This window comes from Macadamia integrifolia, chromosome 5 (assembly GCF_013358625.1).
Source record: "Macadamia integrifolia cultivar HAES 741 chromosome 5, SCU_Mint_v3, whole genome shotgun sequence".
In the NCBI taxonomy this organism is placed as follows: domain Eukaryota; kingdom Viridiplantae; phylum Streptophyta; class Magnoliopsida; order Proteales; family Proteaceae; genus Macadamia; species Macadamia integrifolia.
In genome coordinates this window covers 17,769,219-17,794,921 of record NC_056561.1, presented here as the reverse complement: position 1 = coordinate 17,794,921, position 25,703 = coordinate 17,769,219, and the positions used below count along the sequence as shown (strand labels likewise).

The 25,703-nt window shown below is 38.6% G+C and overlaps 1 protein-coding gene and 1 non-coding gene across 3 annotated transcripts; one reads left to right on the top strand and one right to left on the bottom strand.

Moving 5' to 3' along the window:
• Nucleotides 1–938: 938 nt before the first annotated feature.
• On the bottom strand, nt 939–1,046 carry LOC122080411. The gene has a single exon (XR_006140707.1). It is a non-coding gene; the product is annotated as a small nucleolar RNA R71 (small nucleolar RNA).
• Nucleotides 1,047–10,807: 9,761 nt separating this feature from the next.
• On the top strand, nt 10,808–24,489 carry LOC122078874. 2 transcript variants are annotated; one of them, XM_042645058.1, is made up of 2 exons: nt 10,808–12,177; nt 23,645–24,489. In XM_042645058.1, the coding sequence occupies exons 1-2, from the start codon at nt 11,677–11,679 to the stop codon at nt 23,891–23,893; spliced, it is 750 nt and encodes a 249-aa protein (XP_042500992.1). In that variant the 5' UTR covers nt 10,808–11,676; the 3' UTR covers nt 23,894–24,489. The 2 variants fall into 2 exon arrangements, with proteins under 2 accessions (XP_042500992.1, XP_042500991.1); XM_042645057.1 differs by having other exon boundaries at nt 23,543–24,489.
• The last annotated feature ends 1,214 nt before the right edge of the window (nt 24,490–25,703 follow it).

The window sequence follows — 25,703 nt, the reverse complement described above, 5'->3', positions numbered from 1 at the left end:
CACATTATTAAAATAAGCCAAAAATAAAGTGGCTGCTCTCCTTGTATTCGACCTATAGCTACACTGATCCGTACGCTTGCTGTTACGTTTTAAATCCTAACATGTTTTTGGCACCATTGCCGGAGATACAGTTCCATGTTATTTTTTGCTTTCTTTTGGTAAATCATAGTGTTTTGTTTGCTTTATTTTGTTTTTCCTTTTCTTCTATTGAATTCTTGAGGAGAACAACTTGTAATAATAGTTGTATCGGTGGAGGTCGCCAAGCCTCACAGTATGATAAAGACAGGTTTTGCCCTGTAGCAGTACCTCAAGAATTGACCTGAGAAACCTCGGATCTCTACCGATAAGCTGCCAAAAAGCCAAAAAAAAAAAGTAAAAAATTAATTTAAAAAAAAAAATTATTTCCATTCTTTTGTGCTTGTCTTACTCTAGTTGTGGGTAGTTTTCTATTACATCAGTGTTAGGTGGGTACGTAATACTAAGAATCGGTTAGAAAGAAGAGATTTTACAAGTAGTGACCATATACGTTTGTTCTCTTTAAAACCCTTCAATATGGGAGACCAACAGCAAAATCCTCCACCTAAATCTCTGAAAGACATGTTCTACCCTGTTAGAGCAGCCCAACATTCCTGCATAGTTCTACCACAAGCCCAGAGCAATAATTTTGAGCTCAAATCTCAGTATATCACTATGTTGCCCCATTTTCATTGGCTGACTTATGAAGATGCATACCTATTTCTAAGGGAATTTGAAGAGGTATGAGTTCTAATTAAGATCCAACAGCTTTCTGATAATATTGTTAGGCTTAGGTTCATCACATTTGCATTGAAAGACTAAGCTAAGAAGTGGTAGTGTGGGTTACCCACAAATTCCATAACCTCATAGAAATAGTTCACAGTTGTCTTCCTTAAGAATTTTTCCCAACTCACAAAACCAATAAGCTTAGAAGTGATATCCTTCAGTTTAGGCAAAAGTCTAGTGAGTCCTTTTTCCAAACTTATGGAGAGATTCAAGGATTTACTCCAAGAATGCCCTCATCATGGCCTAAACTTATGGCATTTATATCAAATAATTTATGAGAGTATTGATTACCCAACTAAACAAATGATAGAGTCTATGTGTCCTACGGGATTCACATCCTTTACAAATAAAGGAAATGCATAGATATTCTTATCTAACTTAGTTGACAAAACCCGTGAGTGAGAATCAACCCAAGAGAGTGAAAGAACCATATGAGGGAAATAATATTTTATGGATGGGATAGTAGCCAAGGAAGCCCATTTGGATAGCCTAATCAAGAGGATTAAGGATATTTTTCCTAGAGAGCCATCATCAGTCAATTTGGTTAAGATGTATGCTTGGTGCCAATCCCTAGGACATGTCATAGAAGAATGCCCCAACACCTCTGGGGGCACTTCTAATGATAGTACTAATGCCTTATACCAAAACAATCCATATAGTAACACCTACAATCCAGGATGGAGAAATCACCCAAATTTCTCCTGGAATCAGGGCAACCAAGTAGGGCCTTCCAATTTCCATAATCAAGGTCAACCTGGACCCCAAAGGCCTCCCTTTGCACAACAATCTTTTTTCCAAAATACTTTTCCTAAGTCAAATGTAGGACCTTAGATTAGTTTTCCTAGGGCCCCTCTCCTATCATCTTATCAACAACCCCTTGGGTTTACCAACACTGGAGACGCAAGTAGCATAAGCGACTTGAAAAAAAATATGGCCTCCACATGACAAGCCATCAAAATCTTACGAGAGAATTCACCCAAGTGTTCTCAATTATGCGTGAGAGAGAGAAGGAAACTTTACCCAGCCAACCAGAGCCTAACCCTAGGCATCATCAACCTGTTAGTTCACAAGCACCAACTAATGCACCACTGAATATAGTACAATGTCAGACCCAACAAGGGCCCTCCAACCAATGTAATGTTGTTAATGCCTCTTAGGAGTGGTAGAGTACCAACAAAGTGTTCCTAAATCTTCCTCATCCATTACTCCTATTAATTCTCCTACTATTGAGGACGCAAGTGTGCCTCTTGTTCCAGGTTTGTCTGATGAATCTAATGATTCTTCTAAAAAATGGTAAATCTCTAACAGTCCTTATGTTCCTCTTGTCCCATTTCCTAATCGCTTGGTAAAAAAAAGAAGATTGCTTCTATAGATTAAATTTTAGAAGTCTTTAAAAAGGTAGAAGTGAACATCCCTCTTTTGGATGCCATATCCCAGATCCCCGTATATGCAAAGGTCCTGAAAGATTTGTGTACTCACAAACGTATCACTAGTGTGCCCAAAAAGACATTCTTGGCAGATAACATTAGTTCCATAATTACTCAGTCTATAGCAGCCAAGTATAAGGATCCAGGGAGCCCTACCATAGCTTTTGTCATAGGCAATACCTACATTGAACATGCCTTACTTGACATTGGTGTAAGTGTGAATATTTTGCCTTACCATGTGTTTGCAACTAGGATTAGGAGAATTAAAAGTCACTGGAACTACTCTTCAATTGGCAGATAGGTCTGTTAAGATTTCTAAAGAGATGGTTGAGGATGTCTTACTAAAGGTGGGGGAATTTATTTTCTCTGTTGATTTTATTGTGTTAGATACCAAACCCTTCCCAATCATGGATGAGATCCTAATAATTCTAGGAAGACCATTCTTGGCTACTAGTAATGCATTAATCAATTATCGGAATAGTTTCCTAAAGTTATCTTTTGGCAACCAAACTGTTCAGCTTAATATGTTTAGAATAGGCAAGCAACCACATATGGAAGAAGAGATCAATATGCTTGAGGATTTTCTGAATTTTTCTGATGATTTAATTACCAACTTTGATATTAATTTTGAATCAGAATTTCAAGAGTGTATGGATGTGTTGGATGATGATAGTGAAACATTATTTTCTAAAGCTCTAAGTCTTCACACACCTGTGCAGCCGTTAGGACCCCCTTTCCAATTTCATTCCCAAACCTTCCATAGTTGAGCCCCATAAGCTAGATCTTAAGGAGTTGCCATCTAATTTGATGTATGCTTTCCTAGGGCCTGACCAGACTCTTTCTGTAATAATTTCTTCAAATTTGACTTCTAGTCAGGAAGAGGAGTTACTTAAAGTGTTAAAAGACAATTAGGAGGCCCTAGGTTGGACCATGACTGATATCAAGGGTCTAAGCCCTTCTACTGTGCAACATCATATATATCTTATGAAGGATTCTAAACCATCCACAGAACCCAAAGAAGAGCTAGTCCAGTGATGATGGAAGCCATTAAGAAAGAGATCCTAAAGTGCTTGGATCATGGAATAATTTATCCTATTTTTGACATCCAATGGGTAAGCCCAGTTCACGTAGTGTCTAAGAAGTCTGGGGTGACTGTAGTTCCCAATGCCAATAATGAACTAATTTCAACCTGTGTCCAATCGGGGTGGAGAGTGTGCATAGACTATAGAAAACTTAATGTGGTAACCTGAAAGGACCACTTCCTATTGCCATTCATTGACTATATGTTAGAGAGGTTAGCGGGACATGAATATTATCATTTTCTTGATGGATATTCCAGCTATAATCAAATCTCAATTGCTTTAGATGACCAACATAATACCACTTTTACATGTCCATATGGAACATTTGCTTACAGGCGTATGCCCTTTGGGCGTTCCAATGACCATGTTACGTTCCAACGATGCATGATGAGCATATTTTTTGACATGATCGAAAAATTCTTAGAAGTATTTATGGATGACTTTTCAATTCATGGGAATTCCTATTCTGAATGTCTTCATCATCTTTCTCTAGTTTTGAAAAGGTGCATATCTAAGAATTTGGTTTTGAATTGGGAGAAATGCCATTTTATGGTTAAATCTGGTATTGTTTTAGGCCATGTAATATCCAAGGAGAGAATTAAGGTAGATAGAGCCAAAGTGGATTGAATTGATAATTTACCACCTCCTCAATCTGTTAAGGACGTTTGGTCTTTTCTAAGGCATACAGGCTTCTACAGAAGGTTTATTAAGAATTTTAGTTAGTTAGCCCGACCTCTCACTTCATTACTTGTCAAAGATCAAATTTTTGAGTTTTCTAAAAAGCATCTAGAATCCTTCAAGCAACTTAAGAAGGAGTTGACCAATGCACCCATTGTTCAACCACCTGTTTGGACTAAACCTTTTGAACTGATGTGTGATGCTTCAGATTTTACCATAAGAGAAATTTTAGGTCAAAGGATTAATAAGTTATCCACTGTCATTTACTATGCTAGTAGGACCTTAAATGATGCACAACTCAATTATACAATCACTGAAAAAGAATTTTTAGCTGTTGTGTTTGCATTAGAAAAGTTTCGGTCTTACTTAGTTGGTTCACATGTGGTGGTGTATACTGATCATTCTGGCCTCAGATACCTAGTTCAGAAGAAGGATGCCAAAGCCCGTCTCATTAGGTGGGTTTTACTTTTACAATAGTTTGATTTGGAAATTAGGGATAAGAAAGGAGTTGAAAACCTAGTTGCAGACCATTTATCCTGGTTTCCCAATTCCTTAACTGTCGATTCTTTAGTCAATGAGAACTTTTCAGATGAACAGCTCTTTGTAGTTTCTAGTGAACCATGGTTTGCTGACATTGTCAACTTCTTAGTTTCAGGTGTGACTCCGGATCACTGGTCCATCCAAGATAAGTATAGGTTTCATTCCCAAGTTAAGTATTTTTTCTGGGATGATCCATATTTATTTAAGATATGCCCGGATCAGATTATCCAATGATGTGTTCCTGATCATGAGCAGTATTTCATTCTCTCTTTTTGCCATGATCATAAATGCGGTGGACACTTTGGACCTAAGAAGACTACCACAAAGGTTCTACAATGTGGATTTTATTGGCCCACCTTTTTTAGAGATGCTTTTGATTTTTACAAGGCTTGTCCCACCTGCCAGTCTTTTGACCGTATAAATAAAAAGAACATGATGCCCCTCAACCCTATTATGGTAGTTGAGATCTTTGATGTATGGGGCATCGATTTTATAGGACCATTCCCTAATTTCTTTGGGAATTTGTACATACTTTTGGCCGTTGATTATGTTTCTAAATGAATAGAGGCCATAACTTGTAAATCTAATAACCATAAAGTGGTGGTCCAGTTTCTCAAAGAGAACATTTTTTCTCGCTTTGGTGTACCACGTGCAATAATTAGTGATAGGGGTACGCTCTCATTTTTGTAATCAGCCTTTTGATGCCTTAATGAAAAGGTATGGGATCACCTATAAGTTATCTACCCCTTATCACCCCCAAACTAGTGGCCAAGTGGAGGTGTCTAATAGGCAAATCAAACAAATCTTAGAGAAAACTGTTAATTCCAACCATAAGGATTGGTCCCTTAGGCTTATTGATGCCTTGTGGGCCCATCAGACTGCATTCAAGACTAACCTTGGTCAGTCTTCCTACTGTTTGGTGTATGAAAAAGCTTGTCACTTACCAATTGAGTTACAGCATAAGACTTTTTTGGTCATCAAGAAATTCAACTTTAATTCATCTGATGTGGGAATTCATTGTAGGCTCCAACTATCTGAGTTGGAGGAACATAGGAATGATTCCTATGAAAGTTCTAGGATTTACGAGAAAAATACCAAAGCTTTTCATGATAAGCACTTTCTACGCAAATCTTTTGCAATTAGTGATAAGGTCTTATTAGACAACTCTTGATTGCATCTTTTCCTTGGTAAGCTTAGATCCCGATGGGATGACCCGTTTATTGTCCATAATGTATATCCCTATGGAGCTATGGAGATTCTAAATCTAAGAACATAGGTAATTTCGAAGGTTAATGGTCAGCGTTTGAAACGTTCCTTGAGTTTCCTACTACTGGTAGTAAAGAAGTTATGGATCTCCATAAATCTCTTTACACTGATGACTAACTTTTAATCAGGTATGACCCCCTTGCATTGTCTTCATTTTAATTATTTCCATGCATTGAGGACATTGCATGACTTAAGTGTGGCGGAAGGAAACCAGTTTTTGCTTTTTCCACTTTGTTTTGTTTATTTTTTAGCTTGCTAAGGATGAAGTTTTACTTTGGCTTTTTGCTAATAATCATATGATTCGGTTGCTTGATGTATGAAAATAAAAGTTTTGATTAAGGTACCTATTATGAACGTATAAAAACCCTGTTGAGAAGAAAGAAACAAGCCTATGTCTTGAGATGAGACTTTCTTTTGAAAAAGAAGAGACCCCTATTTTATGGTGTTGGACCATATGTAAGTCTGTGGGTTCCTTGTACTTTTGATTTGGAGTTAAGATCTTCTTTTTAATTTGGCATGAGTTGACAAATGCATAATTTTAAATAAAGTGTGAAATTTGGTATAAAGAAGAGTAAGAGTTGATTGGCATTGCGCCTCAGGAAGCGTGGTGAGTTGATCGAAATTCCTAGTGAGAAAATTTCTAAAAGAACTCTAGCATCACTGTCTATATGGGCATCAAAATTCCTAGGGAGGAAACTTTTGAAAAAACTCTAGCATCACTGTCTATGTGGGCATATGTTAAAAACGAAGTTACATAATAACTTGGGTATCTGGTGTTTGTTCCACCATGTCATTCAGGTCAAAAGTAGTGGAGTAGAATAGAGTTTATTAAGCGAAAAAATGAGAAAAAAAATGTGCAAATGTCATTAATGTTTGGTAACATGTTTGGTCAAAAACACTCCAACGCCTTAGTCATTGGTTCCCTATTTCTTCACAAGTGGTTTTGTCTTAAGATAAGGGTGTTTTGGAAGAGATGAGGTGAGTTCCAAATTAAGAAATATGCTAGTGCCTGGAATTGATATGGGTTAATTAAAGTTTAAGTGTGGGGGTCCCTCGTAAGAAGAATTATCTTTGCTCCGGATGAGTATGGCCCTTACCTTTAGACAGGGTTGGGATTTGTTTATTCTGAATTTTGGGTGTATATTCACTGCAAACACCTACGAGACACAACTCATCCACTAGGGATGACCTAGGGGTTTAAAGGCTTGTTATACATGCTAAGTGCAACCGTGATTCCTACGAAAGTGAGTTAGGTTTTTTGTTTTTCTTCTTTTTCTTTTTGTTTTGCTCGAGGACTAGCAAAGTCTAAGTATGGGGAATTCTGATGAGCACATTTATGTGTGAAATCTAAGATAGTAAAACATACATTTTACATATTTAGAATGGAGCTACCTTGGGTTTTACTCTCTTTTTGCAGGTTTTATATTTTCAAGGCCTTAAGGATTATCGGACGTTATATCTCCAATTTTACAAATCAAGATATCTTATTTCTTTTCATGGTTACTAAGAGGACAAAATTTTGAGCAAGATGGACATGTTCAATTAAAAATACACATTCGTTTGGTCAACCATACAAGTGATTATTCTTTTCGGGCCAGAAAAGAATAATGGATCAAAACTGAATCGAGATGCAGAACCAGCCCGTCTACAGTTGTCCCAGGGGTACAAGGAATATTTTGAATTCCAACAGGGATCGATGGATCACACCATTAAATGATTGAAGATTCATTTTTGGTAACAACAACTACCTGACGTAGTTGGTAAGTTGTGGTGTGCAAAATCCCTTCCTTATTAGGAGGTCTCTTTCTCTCTTCTCTCTCCTCTCTCCTCCACCTCATCAACAAGATAAAAAAAATCATTTTTTTAGAAGCTAAAATCGTTAGTTTTCCTCCCCCATTCTCTATATAATAGAATCAAGACAAGGGGAGGAGACACTTTATTCTTCTTCTAGGTTTTTTTTTTTTTTTGTTGCTCTCACTCTCTTTAGTTTTAGTTCTTCTTTGTTTTTACTTTAATCACTTTTGTAATAGCTTTTTTATTTCAATTAATGCAAGCACTTTTTTATTTTTATTCAGCCTTTTATGTTTATGATTTATGCAATTGAGTTATAATTTTTAAGTTATAGTTCTAGCTTAGATCTAGGTGACAAGATCACTAGTTGTGGAGCATCTTTTTTCAAGTTCAATTTTTTTTTCAAGATTTGTTTTCTCTAAGCTTAGAAATTTCATATTTGGTTCATTCCAGATCTAATGTTTAGGGTTGACAGTATCTCAAATCACCCAAGCTTTCAAGTTCAAGCATTGATTCAGATAGGGGGGCTTCTTCAGTAGTCTTCTCTCTCCCCTCTCATTCCCTTTTCTGACTACCCTTTCTTTCTTAATTCAGAATTTTTATTTCAGTCATTACATTATTGTTTTTCCTTTCTCCCAAGGTTCATGGCTAGTGTATGTGTTGGCTTTACCCCTCCTTGCCATCATCATTTTATTATTTTTATTTTAATTGCCTCCCTTTCCCTAAAGCCAAACAGAATAACCCTTGTAGAAGTGACTCTCTGGTCAAGTAGGGAAGCCCATATTATGATGCATCCCTCGGGCTAAGTAGAGAAACCTACTTATGAGCCTCTCTCTAGCTTTACTCCCTTTCTTTTACTTTATTTTTATTTCAGTATTTTTTTCCTTAATTGCTTTTTAATTGCGTGGGTTGTTTATTTTCAGTTATTTATTTATTTAATTTTAATTGCATGGCTTGCGTATTTAAATTCTTACATGATGAATGGTTAGGACGTTATTTTAGATACATATGTTTAGGACTGTAGTTAGAATTAGATCACAACCATTAATTGGTTCACTTTCGCATTATTAAAAAAAGCAAAAAATAAAGTGGCTGCTCTCCATGTGTTTGACCCGTAGCTACACTGATCCGTACACTTGATATTACATTTCAAATCCTAACACATCCCTAAATGAATGGTCCTCCCTAGGTTGGGAGCTCAGGCCAAGGCCAAGCAGATCTGACCGAAGGGTCCTCCTTCGGTTGGTGGCTCAGGCCAAGGCCAAGCATATTTGACCAAAAGTTCCACCCTCGGTGGGGGGCTCAGGCCAATGCCGAGCAGACCTGACCAAAGGGATCACCCTCTGTTGGAGGCTTAGGCCAAAGCCGAGCAAACCTGACCGAAGGGACCACTCTCAATTGGAAACTCAGACCAGTGTTGAGTGCCCCAAGCCAAAGGGCCCTAGACAAAGCTGAAAGAAGAAGGCCGAAGGATAAAAAAAAGAAAAAGACAAGTGTTGTTACTCCCTCTAGAAGGACTTTTCAGAGACAATAAGGGGGCTTCTGATACGCTCAAATTAGCCGCCCAGTAAGGCATGGACACGTGGCACCCAACTATAAGGGATATCCAGAACAGATATCCAAAATACCATGTATAACCACGAACTTCGGATATCGGGATTGCAAGGAGACTTGAGTCCTCTTCAGGTAGTAGAGACGTACTAGGACTCTATCTACTTGAAAGGGAGAAAATACCCGAAAAGGAAATATTCCCCACTAAGGTAGAGAAACGTGAAGGGTGGAGTCCTCTAAAATAGCCCCAAGCTCGTCAAAGAAGAGAAAGACGTCTCCTAGTAGGACTCTACAGGAGATAATCTTATAAGAAGAAACCCTGAAGACAAAACTAGGTAAGTAGACTAACTCGCCATTACTCTCCGAAACACTGTTGCATGAGTCTCTAACTTGGGCATCGGAGGACTAATCCCGGAGCCACTTTTTGGGCCTCTGCCTTCTGTGCTTGTGCAGGATCGATAATCAACCTTCCATAGATTCTCGGCAGCAACATTCTCCTAAAAGGACTCCACACAAATGTTTCATTTTTTTTTTTAAATAATGTTTAAAGCTATTGCAGCTTAAAGATGTGTGTGTAAAAATGATCAAATGAAATGAGGTATAGATACATTGGGAAAGGGTTTTCAAGGAAGGAACTGCTCCATCTCATCCAAATTCCTTTCCAAACCTGAGATAGTTACCGGTGAATGTACAATACGCTAGGAGGCTTTGATTTGGTCCGGTACATGAAAAGCCCGAACAAATAGATTCTGACCAACTGAACCGAATCAAACTGACTGAACTGTTTGACTAGGGGTGTCAATTCCAAGCCCACACTGATAGGCCCGACGGGCCTGACATGTTTATGGCCTGACCTAGATTGGCCCAATTAATAAAGGTGTCGGGCTTCATAAACATGTAGTACACAATGTAGCGACATAGCCCGACGGGCACTCGACTGGCCCGACACATTTACAAGCCCGATTTGAACCGACTCCTTTAAGTCCGACCCCTTTTATACTACTTGTATTTTTTTTAATTTTTTTTTAATACTATTTGTATTAAGTGCCAAGGCTATGTGATATGTACAATTGAGATGGTGGTAATTGTTATATGAACATTCATTTTTTTTTATGCATAGTTTAATTGCTTTGAACTTACTAAACTTAGGTTATGTAAACATAGTTTAATTGATTTGAGTTTTGTGGATTAAAGATCGAGTACCTTAGTTACTTTGCCGATCTTTGGCTTAATCCATTTTAACTATAGGATATTTTTATTTGTTATTCCCATTTTTGTCTCATTTTATTGGTATTCGCCTCTTTAAGTACATTTAAGAGACCAATTTTAAGGAGGACCCATTTAAAACTCGTTTAAATTAAATAGGTTTATAGCCCGGTTAAAGCCCAATTAAGGCCCATTTATGGTAGCCCGATTAAAGCTCGAGACCGATTGACCCGATTATTAACCGTACCATGCACGCACTAGCTAAGCCCGTTTAGCTAAACGGGCGTTCATGGTGCAGCCCTAGAAATTGGCCGAGCCTACCCGACTAAGCCCGACCCGACCCGACCCGACCCGACCACTTGACACCCCAGTTTGATGTCACTTTGGTGTCTCTGTCTCAAAAAAAATAAAAAATAAAAAAGGCTGATGACCGATAATCCTCCCTTTTTCTCCAGCATATGAGCACCGTGACGATATAAGCGAGACGATTATCAGACTAGTGGAATCTGGGAATTAAGTTTTGCCTTTTCTCGTCACACAGAAAGGTCAGCATGATCTTGCATTTATTTGTTCTTCGCTAAGGGTATTTACAGATTTTTATGGTTATGGTTTGTCTTTCCAACCCTAACAGTCATCTTCAACTTCTCAAATCCAAGGTTCATCTTTGCAGAACCCTAAGACAAAGTGAACTAATGTCCTGTGTGTGGCCGTGTGGATTTTGACATTTTCTCTCGTATCAGAGACAATTAGCAGGGGGAAATGAGGGGGGTCGCAGACTAACCACTTTGGCAGTTCACGGCGGAAAGAACCATTCCCGAATCTGGGGAGACTGAGGGAGCAAATCGAGGACGAAAAGAACGATATGGAAGATAATAGTGGTAGAGAAAAAATGAAGCTTCGAAGAACCAGTGAAGATGTGGACTTAATTAGTGAGCTACCGGATTCCATTTTGTGCCAGATTCTGGACTTTCTTCCTACCACCATAGATTCTATGAGGACGAGCTTTGTAAGCAAGAGATGGGAATTTTTATGGACCTCTATTCCAGTGATCGACTTAGACGAGAGGCATTTTGTTGAAAATGTCTGTGAGGTTACTTTACAGGAGCAGAAGAATTTTGCTGATTTTGTTGAAAGGTTTGTTAAATTTCATGGAGATATGAATTTATCAGAGCTTTGGCTACGGTTTGATATTAGAAGATATCTCATTTTCTCTTTCGTGCTGAGACGTGGGTACGTACTGTGTTGACTACTGATGCTACCACAGTTGATTTGAGTTTCACTGGAAATACTTTAGCTTTGGCAGACATGGAGCAGGAAATGTACACTTTAGTTCCATGTCGTTTCCCATCCAGATCAATGAAAGTTTAAGGATAAAATATTGTAAGCTTAGACTCTTGGAGAACACTAGCTTTGTCTCTCTTCAAGCCGTAACTTTGGCTGCAGTAAAATTATCCGACTCCATAGTTAATGCTCTGATATCTGGTTCTCCATGCCTTGAAAAACTGCTACTAGAGTGTCGCTTTGTTCCCGATTCTTTTCTCCTTGAAGCTCCTGAATCACATCTGAAGTGCATAGTGGTTAATAACTGTTTTAGTATTGGAAAGAAATTCATTGAACATTTCTCTGTTAATATTCCAAGCCTTCAGAGCTTTAAGTATAAGGGGATTATAAAAGACGTCTCTGTGAAGAACTTGAGGAATTTGATTGATGCTGAAATTGACGAGCAAAATGAGTACTATGGGTTTCCAAGTCATGAACTCCACATGTTATGCGAACTATTCAATGGTCTTAGTCATGCCCATGTTCTAACACTAACTAGCTGGTTGTATATCCAGGTATGTTTCTTATTCGCATATTTATGTTGGATATATTGTATTTAATTGAATTCAATTCATGTTTCCTGGAAATGTTATGACTCCAGGATATGGCAACGTCCCCTAAGTGATGGGTCTTCATGTGTTGAACTGTACCATATTGACACATTGACACTAATTATTTCATGGATGTTTCAGTTTGGGATTTAGAATTATAGAAGTCGTATTGAATCCCTAAAGCATGACCTTTGTATTAAAAAACCATTGAACAACCTTAATAACATCAAGCCCAACAATATACCAATGAGTCTGGAAAAATTTCCCAAGCATTAGTAAATGGCAAACACAAGATATATTCTGGCTATCAATAACACTAGGAGAAACAATCAAGAAAGCGATTAATACCTGTTAGAGTATATGAGAGCATGTATTGGTTGGAGGGCTATGGGTGACCATAGCACTCCATAGTCCATACTGTGGGATTATATTTGATATATCTTTGTTAGTGTCCTGTTGGGTTCAGGATAGATTAGCTAAGTTAGAGTTAGTTTCCTATTTTGATTATGCATTCTACTTTCCTATTTGGGTTATGACTATGTAATAGGTAGTCTATATATTGAATGAAAGGGGAATAACCAACCACACAGTTGTGACTTCCAAGTTATATCAATCTCTTTGTCTCTCTTATTTCTTCATCTTTGATTCTGGTTCTCAAATCTGTATCAGAACCATGAAGAAGAAGAAAAAGAAAAAAAAAGGGGTAGAAGTGTTTTGTGTTTGTCTAATGTTAGTCGTAAAAGTTTTCTAGCCCCATAAGATTTTTGTAGTTGGTTGGTTTGTTGGTGCTGGGTTTGTTTTTGGTTGTCGATAGTAGAAACCCAGATTGTGGTTCGATTTAATGCTGCTGATTCTTCGAATGGTATTTTTCTGGTATCTCCTTCGACTTGCTGCTTCGTTGTGATATGGTGCTGCATATCGATCCAACGTATCTGAACCAGAGTCGTGGTTGTTGGTTGGAAGGTTGAAGACAACCTTCTTTGCTAATAGTTCCTGTTTGGTCGACGCTTTCATGCTGATCGAGTGTTGTGTTTCCATTGTAAGGGGTTTCTGTACGAAGGTGTTAGAGATGTCTGAAACATTAGATTGTCAGAGGATTCATGGGAATCCAGCATCGTCCTTCTCAGTATTTGTGATATTTGATGGGGCGTAATGGCATCTCAGTTGCTATAGTTGCCAAGGAGAATCTGTTGTGGATCTGTACCAGATTTGGATTTCCTGGTTCGCAGTTTTGCCTGTCTCTATGAGATTTCTGCCTCTGGTTTTAGGGGTTTCCCTTTGATTGCGAGTATTCTTTGTCGTTGTCGCTGTTCAGGTTTTACGAAGGAAGAAGAAAACCTCTTCTTATTTCCTTCTTGTCGTAAGGTTGAAGACAACATTTCCTATTCGTTTGAGTTTCCTCTTTTGCCTCTTGTTTCCTTCATTATTTATGTTTCATGAGTTGTCCTATTCCTTGTTGGTTTCTATTTGTTTAAGTTTCTCCTTTCTTCCCTCACTACTTTCCTTATCCTCCCTTGTCCTTATTTTCCTTCTCATATATGAGCAGCTGGACAACAACTCACGTTACCCTCTTTTAGCCCTTATTTGTTTACTTATTTGACTTTCCATATCATTTCCCTTCACTTCTCTTCTTTATTACTAGTTGCCATTATATTTTGGTCACTTCCTAGTATAGCGTTGGGCCTTGGATTGTGATTTTAATTAAAGTTCCCTTTTATTACTAATTGCAATTCCCTTTTGCAATTTCAATTTATTGGGAGTGATGGGGTTTAAACTCGGGATTGATGGATAAATTACAAAATTACTCTCAACTTTGGATTGATTGGATTCTATTGTTTGAAGTGGGTTTATACCGAACCCAATTTGGTATTTTGACCTGGTGTTCCGCATCAATTGGGGATTGTATGAAGTAATTACAAAATTGCCATCGGGCATAAATTTGTGCCAAATTATTGTTTTGGTGAGCCCAGGATCACCTCAATTTGGAGTTTACACTTTTTTGGAAAATTGGTACTTGTATGTGTGGTAATTGGAGTTATTTGTTCACATTTACTACCATCGGGGGGAGATTGGAAATTCCTTTTTTGTGATGCTCTTGATTATGAGATTCTTTGTGGTGGTGGTTGTTGAAAAATATTTGTCTTTACGTACTGCTACACGTGAGGAGGAGATTCAAATTATTTGCTCGATTTGTTTGATTGTCTGTTCAAGATTATGTTTGCTCAAGATTATTTCGTTTGAAGACGTTATGCTCGTGTGTGTCCTCAGTAACTATTGTATCTTTTAAAGATCGTATATTTAGCGACCTGATGTTTTTTGGTCCTCAGCGACCTGATGTTGCCTATTTATATGTGGAACTTTCTATGAGATGCCTGTTTGGGAGATCTTTGTTTGAGGCAAGTGAGTGCTTTTGTTGTAGCTATGGGAGCTACAATTTTTTGTTGGAGCACCTTCTTTGGGAAGGTCTTTCGTTGTTGGAATGCCTTCTTTGGAAGGACTTTCGTTGGTATTGGAGTGCCTTCTTTGGGAAGGACTTTTGTTGCTTTTGGAGTTGCTGATGGCTTTATGATAGTTAATTGGAGTTCTTTCTGTGCTCGTTGGAATTCTTGTTGGATCCAAGCTGGAGTTTTCTGTTGCTATGTAAACTCCAGCTTGAGGGGGAGTACTAGAGTATATGAGAGCATGTATCGGTTGGGGACCATAGCCCTCCATACCGTGGGATTATATTTGATATATCTTTGTTAGTTTCCTACTAGGTTTTACTATAGTTGTTAGCCAAGTTAGAGTTAGTTTCCTATTTTGATTCTGCATTCTACTTTCCTATTTGGGTTATGACTATGTAATAGGTAGTCTATATATTGAATGAAAGGGAAGAGCCAACCACACGGTTTTGACTCCTAAGTTACACCAATCTCTTTGTCTCTCTTATTTGTTCATCTTTGTGTTTGATTCTCAAATCTTTACAACCAACAAGAGAAGAAGTTGAGTATAAAGTGGAAGAGTAGTTAAGGATATGTTGAATCAAACCTGGCTCCTCAGTAATCCATTCCCCAAAAGCAGCTCTAAGTCTAGTAATATGGTTAAATTGCCATCACTTAGCAATAGTGGTGTGGAAGAAACTGCTGTTCTTATCACCCTCCTTCAACCATTGCACATGTGAGCCTTGGGTCCAGTATTTCTCTTTTTGTGCCATCTGATCCTCTAGCTTACGATGAAGCTCCAATTTTGTCTCTTGCAGAGAGGCTTCAGATGGATTAATCTGAAGATTTCCAATTCTTCTGCAAGTCTGGCAATTTCCATGCTGTTGTTCTTAAATGTTTGCTCAGCTCCACCCTTTAAGCTTCTACGCATAACTGTTTTATTCTAGAGAGCAATGATAAGAAGCAGAACCAGAAGAAGATGGCTGCCAGGACTGGCCAACAACCCAAGGAAGCTAGGGTGACCCAAGCATTTGGCCTTGAAACTCAACCTAGCAGGGTTTTCCTTGTGCCAAGAAATAAGGTGAATGGCCGAAGGCGAGTGTCAGAACCCACCATTACATGGTGATGCACCACAACTTGGTCATGGAGACAAAAGAACTCCCCTTTGCTGAAAACCTTGTCAGTACTGGCCATTGTGAGTTCAGTTCCTTGGCCTATATTAGACCACAAGAACCTTAGCCCTTTAAAATTAAATTCCATTAGTCCACATTCATTTAACGCATTAGAGAAATTAAGGATTGAAGTCAAACTCTTTTGTCACCCTCCAAACTTCTCCTCACTGCTGAGAATTTCGTTAAAATCCCAAGACACAACTATGGCCCTGAAATTGAGCGACCAAGCTGTGCCATCTCATGCCAGAGATTGAGCTTCGGCTCACCATATATAAATATAAGCCATATAGGTTGACAGAAAAGATTCTGACTTCTGAGAGAGAGAAATCAATTATTTTGCTAGAAGAAAAAAGCAAAAGGAGTACCCAGTGCATGAGGCTCCCACCACTACAGGGTCTGGGTAGGGTCATAATGTATGCAGCCTTATCCCGGCTTTATGGAGAGGTTATTTCCTGACCCAAACCCATGACCAATAGGTTGCAATGGTGCAATCTTACTCGCGACCACTAGGTCGCACTGTTATTGAAGTAGAGTAAACCCATAATAAAGCAAGTGCTACTGAAGTACCTTGAGGGTCAAGAATAAAGGAATTAGAGAAGCCTAACTTGTGCTTTGTCTTAGCCTTCTAACTCTGGATTTTCTTGGTTTTGATATTAAATACCATACAGGGTCGTATAGTGGAGCAGTCTCTACCCAAGTATTGGAATGTCAAGGGCTGACCATGCCCCTGATAGTTCTAACAGATAAGGTTCATGGCTGTTGGGGTGGCCATAGCCATCGAGACCCTCAGAATCTCTTGATGCAGAATCAGAAGAGTCCGGTTCAGAAAAGTGGAGATGCTGACGTTTTGCTTTAGTTTTTATTCAAGTAGAGCTGACTGAGTAGAAGTAAAAGAACCAAAAAAAAAAAAAAATGATATACAGAGTCTTTTAAAGTCCCCAAGACAGGGACTTACACTTCAATAACCTTTCGTTTAAGAGGAATAGAACTCATAAGGGATATAGAAATAGAAGAGAGTTCTTCTCTAACCACAGAGGAGGCCAAAGATAGACCAGGCATAGTAGCCTCTAGGCCTAACTTGATAAACACAAACTCTGAAGATGGCGTCAAGGCCATAGCCTCAGATCCAACATAACTTGCGCTGAAGGGTTGTAAAGTAGAGATGGGCCAGAGAAGGGTCAAGGGTAAGAGGATCTAGGTTCAGTTGAGAAGAATTAGACACATGGTGATGTAAGGTTGATTCACCTTAAGCAAAACAACCCCAGTTATTACAACTCCACAGTCAATACAGATCTGATCATAGAACAAGGAACCAACATAGAGCGACACATGGTCCAGAATAAGGCTGAAATAGAACACACATGTTGAGTTTAGCGCTAATCCCGATAGGGGTTTAGCGCTAATTCCCAGACCGATGGGGGCTTTTCTGTCCTATCGGTTCTGGTTATTGTGTTACGGTTCTACCGTACAGTTGTGGGGGTATTTTTGTATTTTCATATATATATTTTTTTATTTTGTGTTTTAATATATAAAACAGAACCTAACCTGCGAACTATCCATTCTAGACGGATCGCAGGTTACTCTTTCTTTTGGGAGTCTTTCGGTCTTCTCTCTCTTTTCTCTTCTTTTCTCTTTTCTCTGGTTTGTTTACAGGTATCTGGATTGTAACAACACAGATTAGAGGGACTTAGAAATTCCACACCTGGTCAAAATATGGTCTAAGATAGACATAGACCTGAATATCCTTCGAGAGGATCCTTCAACTGGGCTGCAATAGTGCTTCAACAACTGAGACAACCCTAGATGAAACAGGGTTTCGACCAGCAGGGAGGGAGAACCCTGCTGCTGGCTGATCAGACCTCAGATGGTCTTCAAACTGGGGATGAAGGTGGCCCTTGGGGGTGATGCAGTTGCACGATGGACATAGGAGAAAAAAAAAAAATCTTTTGATTTGATTCTCTTTGGATTTAGAAACATTTTCTTTTTGTATTAGTTAGCTTCTAATTTTATATTAGTTTCCATTTTAAATTAGTTACCATTTTGATACTTTGAGTTTTCTTTTATAAGCCATGTAATTCACTAGTAAGAGACAGAATTGAAGTTTTTGAAAAAAATTGAATGTTTTGCTTGGCTGAATATGGACTGCCGTGACCCCCATCTCTCTCGTTTCTGATTTTTCTCTCCTCTTATTTTCTTTTTCCCTTCTTATCTTCTCCTTCTTCTTGCTGGTTTTCTCTTTCCTACCCTCTATTCTCTGTTCACGACCTCATCACTGGGCTTTGTTCCTCTTCTCTGCCGGGGTGATTTCAGAAAACAAAAGAGGGTTTGCTGGAACTCCTCCGACAGAGTTTTATTTGCATTACAGTTCTGGCCGAAGGAGAAGCTCCTGCCTGCGATCCATACCCTTGTCCATTGCTCTCCAAAGAACCCAGTAATCACAAGAGTTCAAGTCAGTTGCAGATCATACCTGCAACTATCGCTGGTTCCAAGATTCAGACTTTATATTCCAAGTATATGCTTGAATCTTTGAACTGTACTGGTTGGGATTGATCCGGCAGGCTTCGGCGACATTAAATCTGGAATTTCAGAACTGTTGAGGCTTGATTTCTGTTTGCTGAACTTGATTCTTCAAGTTCCACTGGTTTCTGGTTCTCACGACAAGGAGAAGAAGACTGAAAATCGTGGGCTGCTGTTTAGGTCTTTTAAAACCCTGGTTTGACCGTACTACCCTCAATTTTATTTCCTTATTATCTCTTGTCCTATTTTCTCCCTGGTTCCTAAATTACCCTTTTACTAGCATATTGTAGCTTGGCCTTTAGTTCCATCTAATTACAAGTCTGCCACTCCCTTCTAAAATTCTATTTATTTACAAAACTGCCACCTTCATTGGAAACTTCAGCTTAATTACAATTCTGCCATTTAGTGAAGCTTTATTTCAATACAATTGTTATTGGGTGTTGCCTTTGTTTTATTGAGTGTTTAAGTGGGCCCTAAGCGATCCGATTCCGACTTTTGGAACCCGGATCCGCATCAGGGGGCCTCAACAATACCCTAAAAGGGCTTGAGCAAAAGCCTGCTTGGATAGGGAGATCTAGCCAATATCGACTTTAGCTCCAAAATCCTGACAACCTGGATTGATTTTGGCTCTTGGGGCTGATCTTCAGTCTAAACTTCTACCTTGCTTCTGGACTTCAAGTATGATCAGAACACTCAAATCACAGTCTCTCACAGCAGTAGGGAACAAAGAAGAAAACAAAGAAAAGAAAAGAGAATCGATGGGTTGGGGGGGGGGTTGAGAAAGGGGGAGAAGAGTTACGGAATGGGTATCTAACCCCTTAAGGCTTAGGCATCTCACCTTTCAAAACTTAGGCATCTCACCCTTTCAGCCATGAGTAATTCTTAAATTTTATTTACCAAACTTCCCTCCTTGCAATCAATGGATGCCTCTTATGGGTTTACATAGCTGAATTTTAAATTAGGAAACTGAAGCTGGAATTAAATCTTCTATATGCTGTAGTTTGATGGTTGCTTGGACTCCACTCTTGAAGCTTCTTTCTCCCCAAAGTTGTGGACAGCTGTATGGGGCTTCTAGAAGATCTTCGTGGGACAAAACTTGGCCGATAAAATATGCTGTTTGATGGAGGAGAGTGCCTTGCTGTGGAGGTATCCAAGAATGGAAACAGAATTGGAACTTGGAGTACTGGACAGCTGGATCGATGGTGCCAAACAGGGGAGCTTCTGGAGGCTCCCGCTGGGGTTGATCGGATCTGCATAGGGACTGATTCGATGGCCACAAGAGGGCTGGAAATCTGGCTGCAAAGCTGGCCCAGAATAAGCCAGATCTGGGCTGGTTCTTTGGGTGTCTTGATCCATCTACATCACATAGGTAACACGATAAGTTAGGTCCAGGTCCTTTGAGGACCCATTGGGCTTAAGTTTAGAAGGCCCGATAGAACTAGGGGCCAACATATCCACCTCCAGGTTCAACCCTGGGCTCAGGGTTAAGAAGACCACTAGAACTGTAGGCCAACAGACCCAACCTCCAAGTTCGACCACTGGAGTTAATACTAAGAATCCCATTAGACACAGCAATTCAGACCCATTTCCGAATTCAAACCACTAGGCTTGGCATGAGCAGGGCTAGAAGGTGGCATAGGCCTGTTATCACTAGTTATAGGTTGCAATGAGTGGGTCGGTCCATTATCTATTGCTTGGATTGACTTGGCGGAAGCATTGACTTGGCATCACATGAGCTGCAGATCTCCTGAGTTGGTGATCAAGAGGGTTCCATTGAGTTTGGTTGCAGGTTTCTCCGGAGATCACTAGAAAGAGACCGAAAGACTCATAATGGGCAGCCCTTGCTGGTAATCATCAGAAAAACTTTGGCTAAGGATGGAGAAGAGATCAGACCAAACCACCGAGAGTTCATTGTAACCCTGTTCGCTTCAGCTGTCATTACCAAAGGAAGACAATTGTTGTTCGTGGACAATTAAAATGGCTTTTGTGGCAAAGAGCATCTGAATGTTTGCCGCCAGTTTCATTACTGAACTCCCCAGCCAAAGCCAGTCACTGAAAAAGGTTTCAAAGCAAAAAGAACACAACTCTGGTGAAACTTGTTGAAGGAGGTTTGAAACCCCGATCAAATGCCTTCTTGGTACACGAATCTCACTGATCATGCCCAATGACACCACAAAAGAAAGAGAAAAAGGAATGTTTTGCAAAAATACAAATTTAATCCAGAGAAAATCTTGTCCAAAACGGCTCAATCTCATCAATTTGAATAGAAACCCTAATGGCAAGGGTTGATTGAAGTAGATAGGAAGTCTCATTGGATGGAATATCCCAAATTTTTCTGGTAATTTGATGAGCAATCACCTCCGTATGTAGATAGAGGCAGATCATAGACATAAATCCAATTATTAATTTTATCAAGCTGAAGATAATGAGGTTGGGTCTCTATAGACCATGGCAGAGGCCCAAAGAGGCACTGCTTGACTAACCATAACCCTCAGGTTAGGGCCATAACACCTTCATTTTGGTTTTCTAGTTGAACAACGAAGAGGGACCAGCCGATTTGCCATACTTTAAGTTCCCAGTGGAGACGCCAGGCCTTAACCAGAGCCTTAGAGATAGTGGAAGCTGAGATCTTCTTATGAGTAAGAAGCTTTCCACCAGAACGAAAGCCCAATTGATCTTGCTCATGCTGGACCCTTTCTTTTCAACTTCGAGATCCATGCCTTCTAAGTTGAGATCCTCCATCATGGAGTCTGGATCTGTCACAAACAGAGGAGATAGAGGGGCATCAATAGAGGGATTATCGTCCATGAGCCCAAACTGCACCCAGATCACCCAACCAAGCAACTGCGCACAAGGTTAGGAAAACAAAAGACCAAAACAAAACTCTATGCTAAAACCAGAAGCAAAAGCGTAAGAAAAACCTAAAAGGAACCCATAAGCAAACCCTTCGCAGAGACAAACAGAGACGAAACCCTAAAAACAAAATCGAAGATGAAAAGAAACTTCTAAAACCACGAGAACGCTGGAAAAACCTTCGTTTGACAAGCAAAAGCTCGACAAAATCTTTAGATAACAAAAGAAACCCCAAGGAAAACTAATCGAGCACAAACTCTCAGGAAAATCCAAACAGAGACAGAGAAGTCCAAATCCTAACTAAGTGCTCGGAAAAAAAAAAAACCTATTATCTGCACGCAAGAAAGGAAGGAAATCTAGCAACAGATCCTTAGGAGAAGGCTTTAACACAAGCAGAAGCATGTTCAGTCTGATTAATCAGGACTAGAAACAAGAACAAGCATAACTGGAAGTTGCTGCAACAAGAAGCAGAAAGACACCGTTAGGATGAACCAGGTAGCAGAGATCAGCGATCATCCAATGGATTGGAGCCTTCATAGAAGATGCTCATCTCCTTGCTGGAGACTAAACCCTTTGAAAGGAAGGAGGCCCTTAATAGAGGAAACCAAACCCTATCATAGGGAAGAAGTAAACCTATAATGCATGAGTAGATTACAAGAAACTACCCCAACAATTTATAACCCCAAACAATACAAATAGGAGCAAGAAACAAAGAAATAATACCTTTAAATAAACCCCCAATGATACAATACTCATATAGGAGCAAAACCAGTCCAAAATCCAACCTGATAGGAGAGAGAAAGACCTGTTATAAAGCTGGAGAGAGAGAGGTGCGGCCAGGGCTGTAGGAGTCCGATTGAGTTGCACTCTTGGGTGTAGATAGTCCCTAGGGAGGGTACAAAAACCCTCAAAGTTGAGAGGATTCTGACAGCTGGTTGTGAAGTTACAAGCTTTCTTGATTTTCTGACCTAGGAGAGAAAACTGAGAAGAACCTTCAAGAACAGCAGCTGAATGCTTCCAACAGTGACTAGGTAAGGATCATGGGACCCTTATGAGGCCTGGAATACCCTGATTGAAGTCCTGGCTGAACAGAGTACAGAAGAGAGAGAGAGAGGAGATCAATCTCTCTCCTATTCCCACTAGGATTGCTGATCGGTTCTGGTTGTGGAGACTTTTATCAGAATCTGAACTATACCTCTTGAATGTTACAGCAAATAAAATAAAAAAGAAGAATAAAGCAAATGGGGGATTGAAAAGGATGAAAGAGAATAAAGGAAGTGGCTATCTCAGCCTGGGCTTCTCACCCACAACTATCTCAGCTGCTCTAAGCATTTAATTGCAAACTTTCTTTCATAAATGCAAACTTTCTTTCATTCAAATATGTCCTATAATGGTACATATGCCTCTCTATTTATAGAGGGGAAGTTTACAATCATACTAAGACTACGAGCTAGTTTCCAAAGAGGACTAGACACTCCTACTACAACTAGGAATTCAAAATAGGACTAGGACTTATGACTCCAACATGTAGTAGGACTAACTAACTAATAGTCCATATAGGACTTTACAACCAACTAATGTCCTAATGGGCCTTTATTGAATTAAATAACAATTAATTAAACTAATGACTTAAATCCCGTTTTCCTACCTTCTACACATATTTTAGGCCCATTTCAAAGAAAACCCATGGGATCAAATGCCCAACACGTACATAAGACAACCCAAGGCTTATTTGCAATAAAATAAGCCCAAGTGACTTATCTACATCAACCTATCTCTGGAAATATTTACTGTGTGCACTTTCTATTTCCATTCTTTTCGTCAGTAAATATTTACTATTCTGATTTATCTGAACTCAATTGCCCCACGTTGACATCCATTTTTCTAAGCATCATTTTCCTCTTTTGCTTTGGTTGTTTTTTATGACATTGTATTTTATTTTATTTTCATAAACAGACAGGATCTGAGTATATGATTTGTATTACCTTTTATTTTAATGAAATATACTCACCATCTTCCCAGTTTTGGAAAGTTTTCGTATGATTTGTTGACATAATTTTGTTTCAACTATAAAGGTTGGTGACGATGGCCTGATGCTTAACGATTTAAACAATCTAAAGCATTTAAACATGAAGATGTGGGTATTAGGTCTTGAACTTTGGTGTCTTTCTACCTTGTTGAGCTCTGCGCCTAATTTGGAGACTCTATCTATAGACCTTGTTGAGCCGTTGCGTACCAAATATCGATTCTGAATTTACATGATTTTGAATCCTGCAGCCCAGGATCAAATGTTGATTTTATAGTTTTCATCTAGATTCTATGATTTATTATTTATTTATTATTTTTTTTTCTCATGTTTCTCTGCAGGAAGAAACGGATGCTTCATACATTTTAGATAAATCAGTTCTCAAAGAACCTAAAGTCTGGGAAGAACTGACAATGCCTTTAAAATTTTTACTTCATCTGAAGAAAGTTGAGATCAAGGGCTTTGAGGGGCGAGGCAATGAAATAGAATTTCTACAATTTTTGCTCAAGAATTCAGAAGTTTTGGAGAAGATGGTTATTTCTAATGCTGATTTGACAGCAAGGTATGAGAAGTATAAGAACAAAGGGGACAAGAAAACACTGAAACAGTTACAGAAGACACAGCTAAAGTCAATTCAAAAATTTTTCTTTCTTCGAAAAGCATCACCTTGTGCTGAAATAGTACTCTCATGAGATTGAAAGATTTCCATACATGCCATTTCTGGTTCCAAGTTAGCTAGTCCAAGAATCTTTCTCAGATTTCTTTTCATTTTTCCCCAAAAATTAGCCGTTCAGAGTGCAGCAGCAAGGGATTCCTTTGATGCTTTTGCTAGAGGCAGAGATGCTGAAAAGCAGCCAATGCTTACTTGTTTTCTTCAAGAGAGTTGGAAGTTTTTTTAATCCAATTTTTAAGAATTACTGAAGAAGAATCAAGCCAGCAATATCCTTGTCTTCCCTTTGAAATTGGACCATTACTAATGTCATAGCAGCATGCTTTATTGTTCAATGCTTGAGCTTTGTGCAACTTATGTGAATCAAGTTAAGTTTGTTTTTTCGTTTTGTTTTGTTTTGTTTTGTTTTTTTTATTTATTTATTTTTTTTTTCTTAATGATGCTTAGCTTTACTTTTCCTAACCGGTTGCAGAAAGGGATTGGAGTTGGCAAAATGGCATATCATAAAAGTGCCCATAGTATTTGTATAATTTTTTCTCTAGTGCAGAACATGTATCGGTTATGATTTTCGACTTTAATACCTTGTTTATAATTTATTATTTGGGCAGACTTATACTACAATGTTCTGTCATTGTGTTTGTCAAAGTGATGTTAAGATTGAATTGAGATTCACTTATGCTTATCATGGATCGAATTGAGTTTTTATCTCCATTCTTTTAGCCATTGTAATGTATTTCATGGATCAGATATTCTGCTGTAGCAAAAACTAGAGAACATGGTCCACACAAAAAGATTGTTCAATATGTGAGGCAGTTTAGTTGCCTGGTTGCTTGCTTCAAACCATGATCTAGTTCTTTTATTCAAATGCTTTTGTCCTGATTTACCTTGGTTTTGACTGATCAGGGTGTGTGAATTTTAAAGAAGAATTAAACATAATTAAAGTTTGAAAGAAAAAAATATGTCAAATCTGGTTTGATATGTCAAAATATATAGTGTGAATATATATAATGTTGTATCAAGAATAGGAGGATTATATAGTTTTTGTCTTTTTGTTTAATCATTATTATCAATAGATTTTATCTAAACTATTCTTTAATAGTATTTGTGTTTTAGAAGCTCCAGATATTTGAAGATCATTTTCTAATTTATTCATTTGGGAGGGTTTAGATGACAATTCTATGAAGGGATTCTCTAGATGGGTAACTGAATTTTGATTAGTGTAGCTAGAATTCGGAGCTGGTATTCAAGGATTATCAATTTTTGTTACACAAGATTTATCATTGAAGTCGACTTGGTTATGTGAATTATGTGGATGTATATGCATATATATTAAGTTACCATGAAGGTGGCACATCTGATTTGGAGGGCTAATGCTTATGCTCGCTTAGGTTGCAAGTATAAGGGAAGGGATTTAACCCCCCCTCGTCCAAAAAAAAAAAAAAGAAGTATTAAGGGAAGTATAGGGAAGTATAATAGGTTCCATGATATTTTCAGCAACAATGGATATGGCGATATGCTATATCCATTTGTTGAATATTATTTCATAGAGAATTTCTATGTTTCATGAAAGTTAATATTGTTGTTGATTCTTTAACCAAGACAGCTTTAATTCTTTGGAATGATTCTTAGGTCATATTGTGGATGACATAGGATGGGATGGTCAAAATTGACCACATCATAGATTCCCTTAAGCACTAACTGTTGTTTTTTGAGCTTTCAGGATGTCTTCAGTGCTGATGATCATATCGAAGGTTGAAATATTTCTTAACTTTAGCTTTTTGTGTATGCTGACTAGGGAAGCTATTCTTGTACCAATTTTTTTTTTTTTTTAG

Excerpts from the sequence above, each read along its gene's own strand:
- LOC122078874 (XM_042645057.1), top strand. The coding sequence starts at position 11,677 with ATGTCGTTTCCCATCCAGATCAATGAAAGTTTAAGGATAAAATATTGT. Across the intron at positions 12,178-23,542 it reads CTAGCTGGTTGTATATCCAG|GAAGAAACGGATGCTTCATA; the intron begins GTATGTTTCTTA and ends GTTTCTCTGCAG.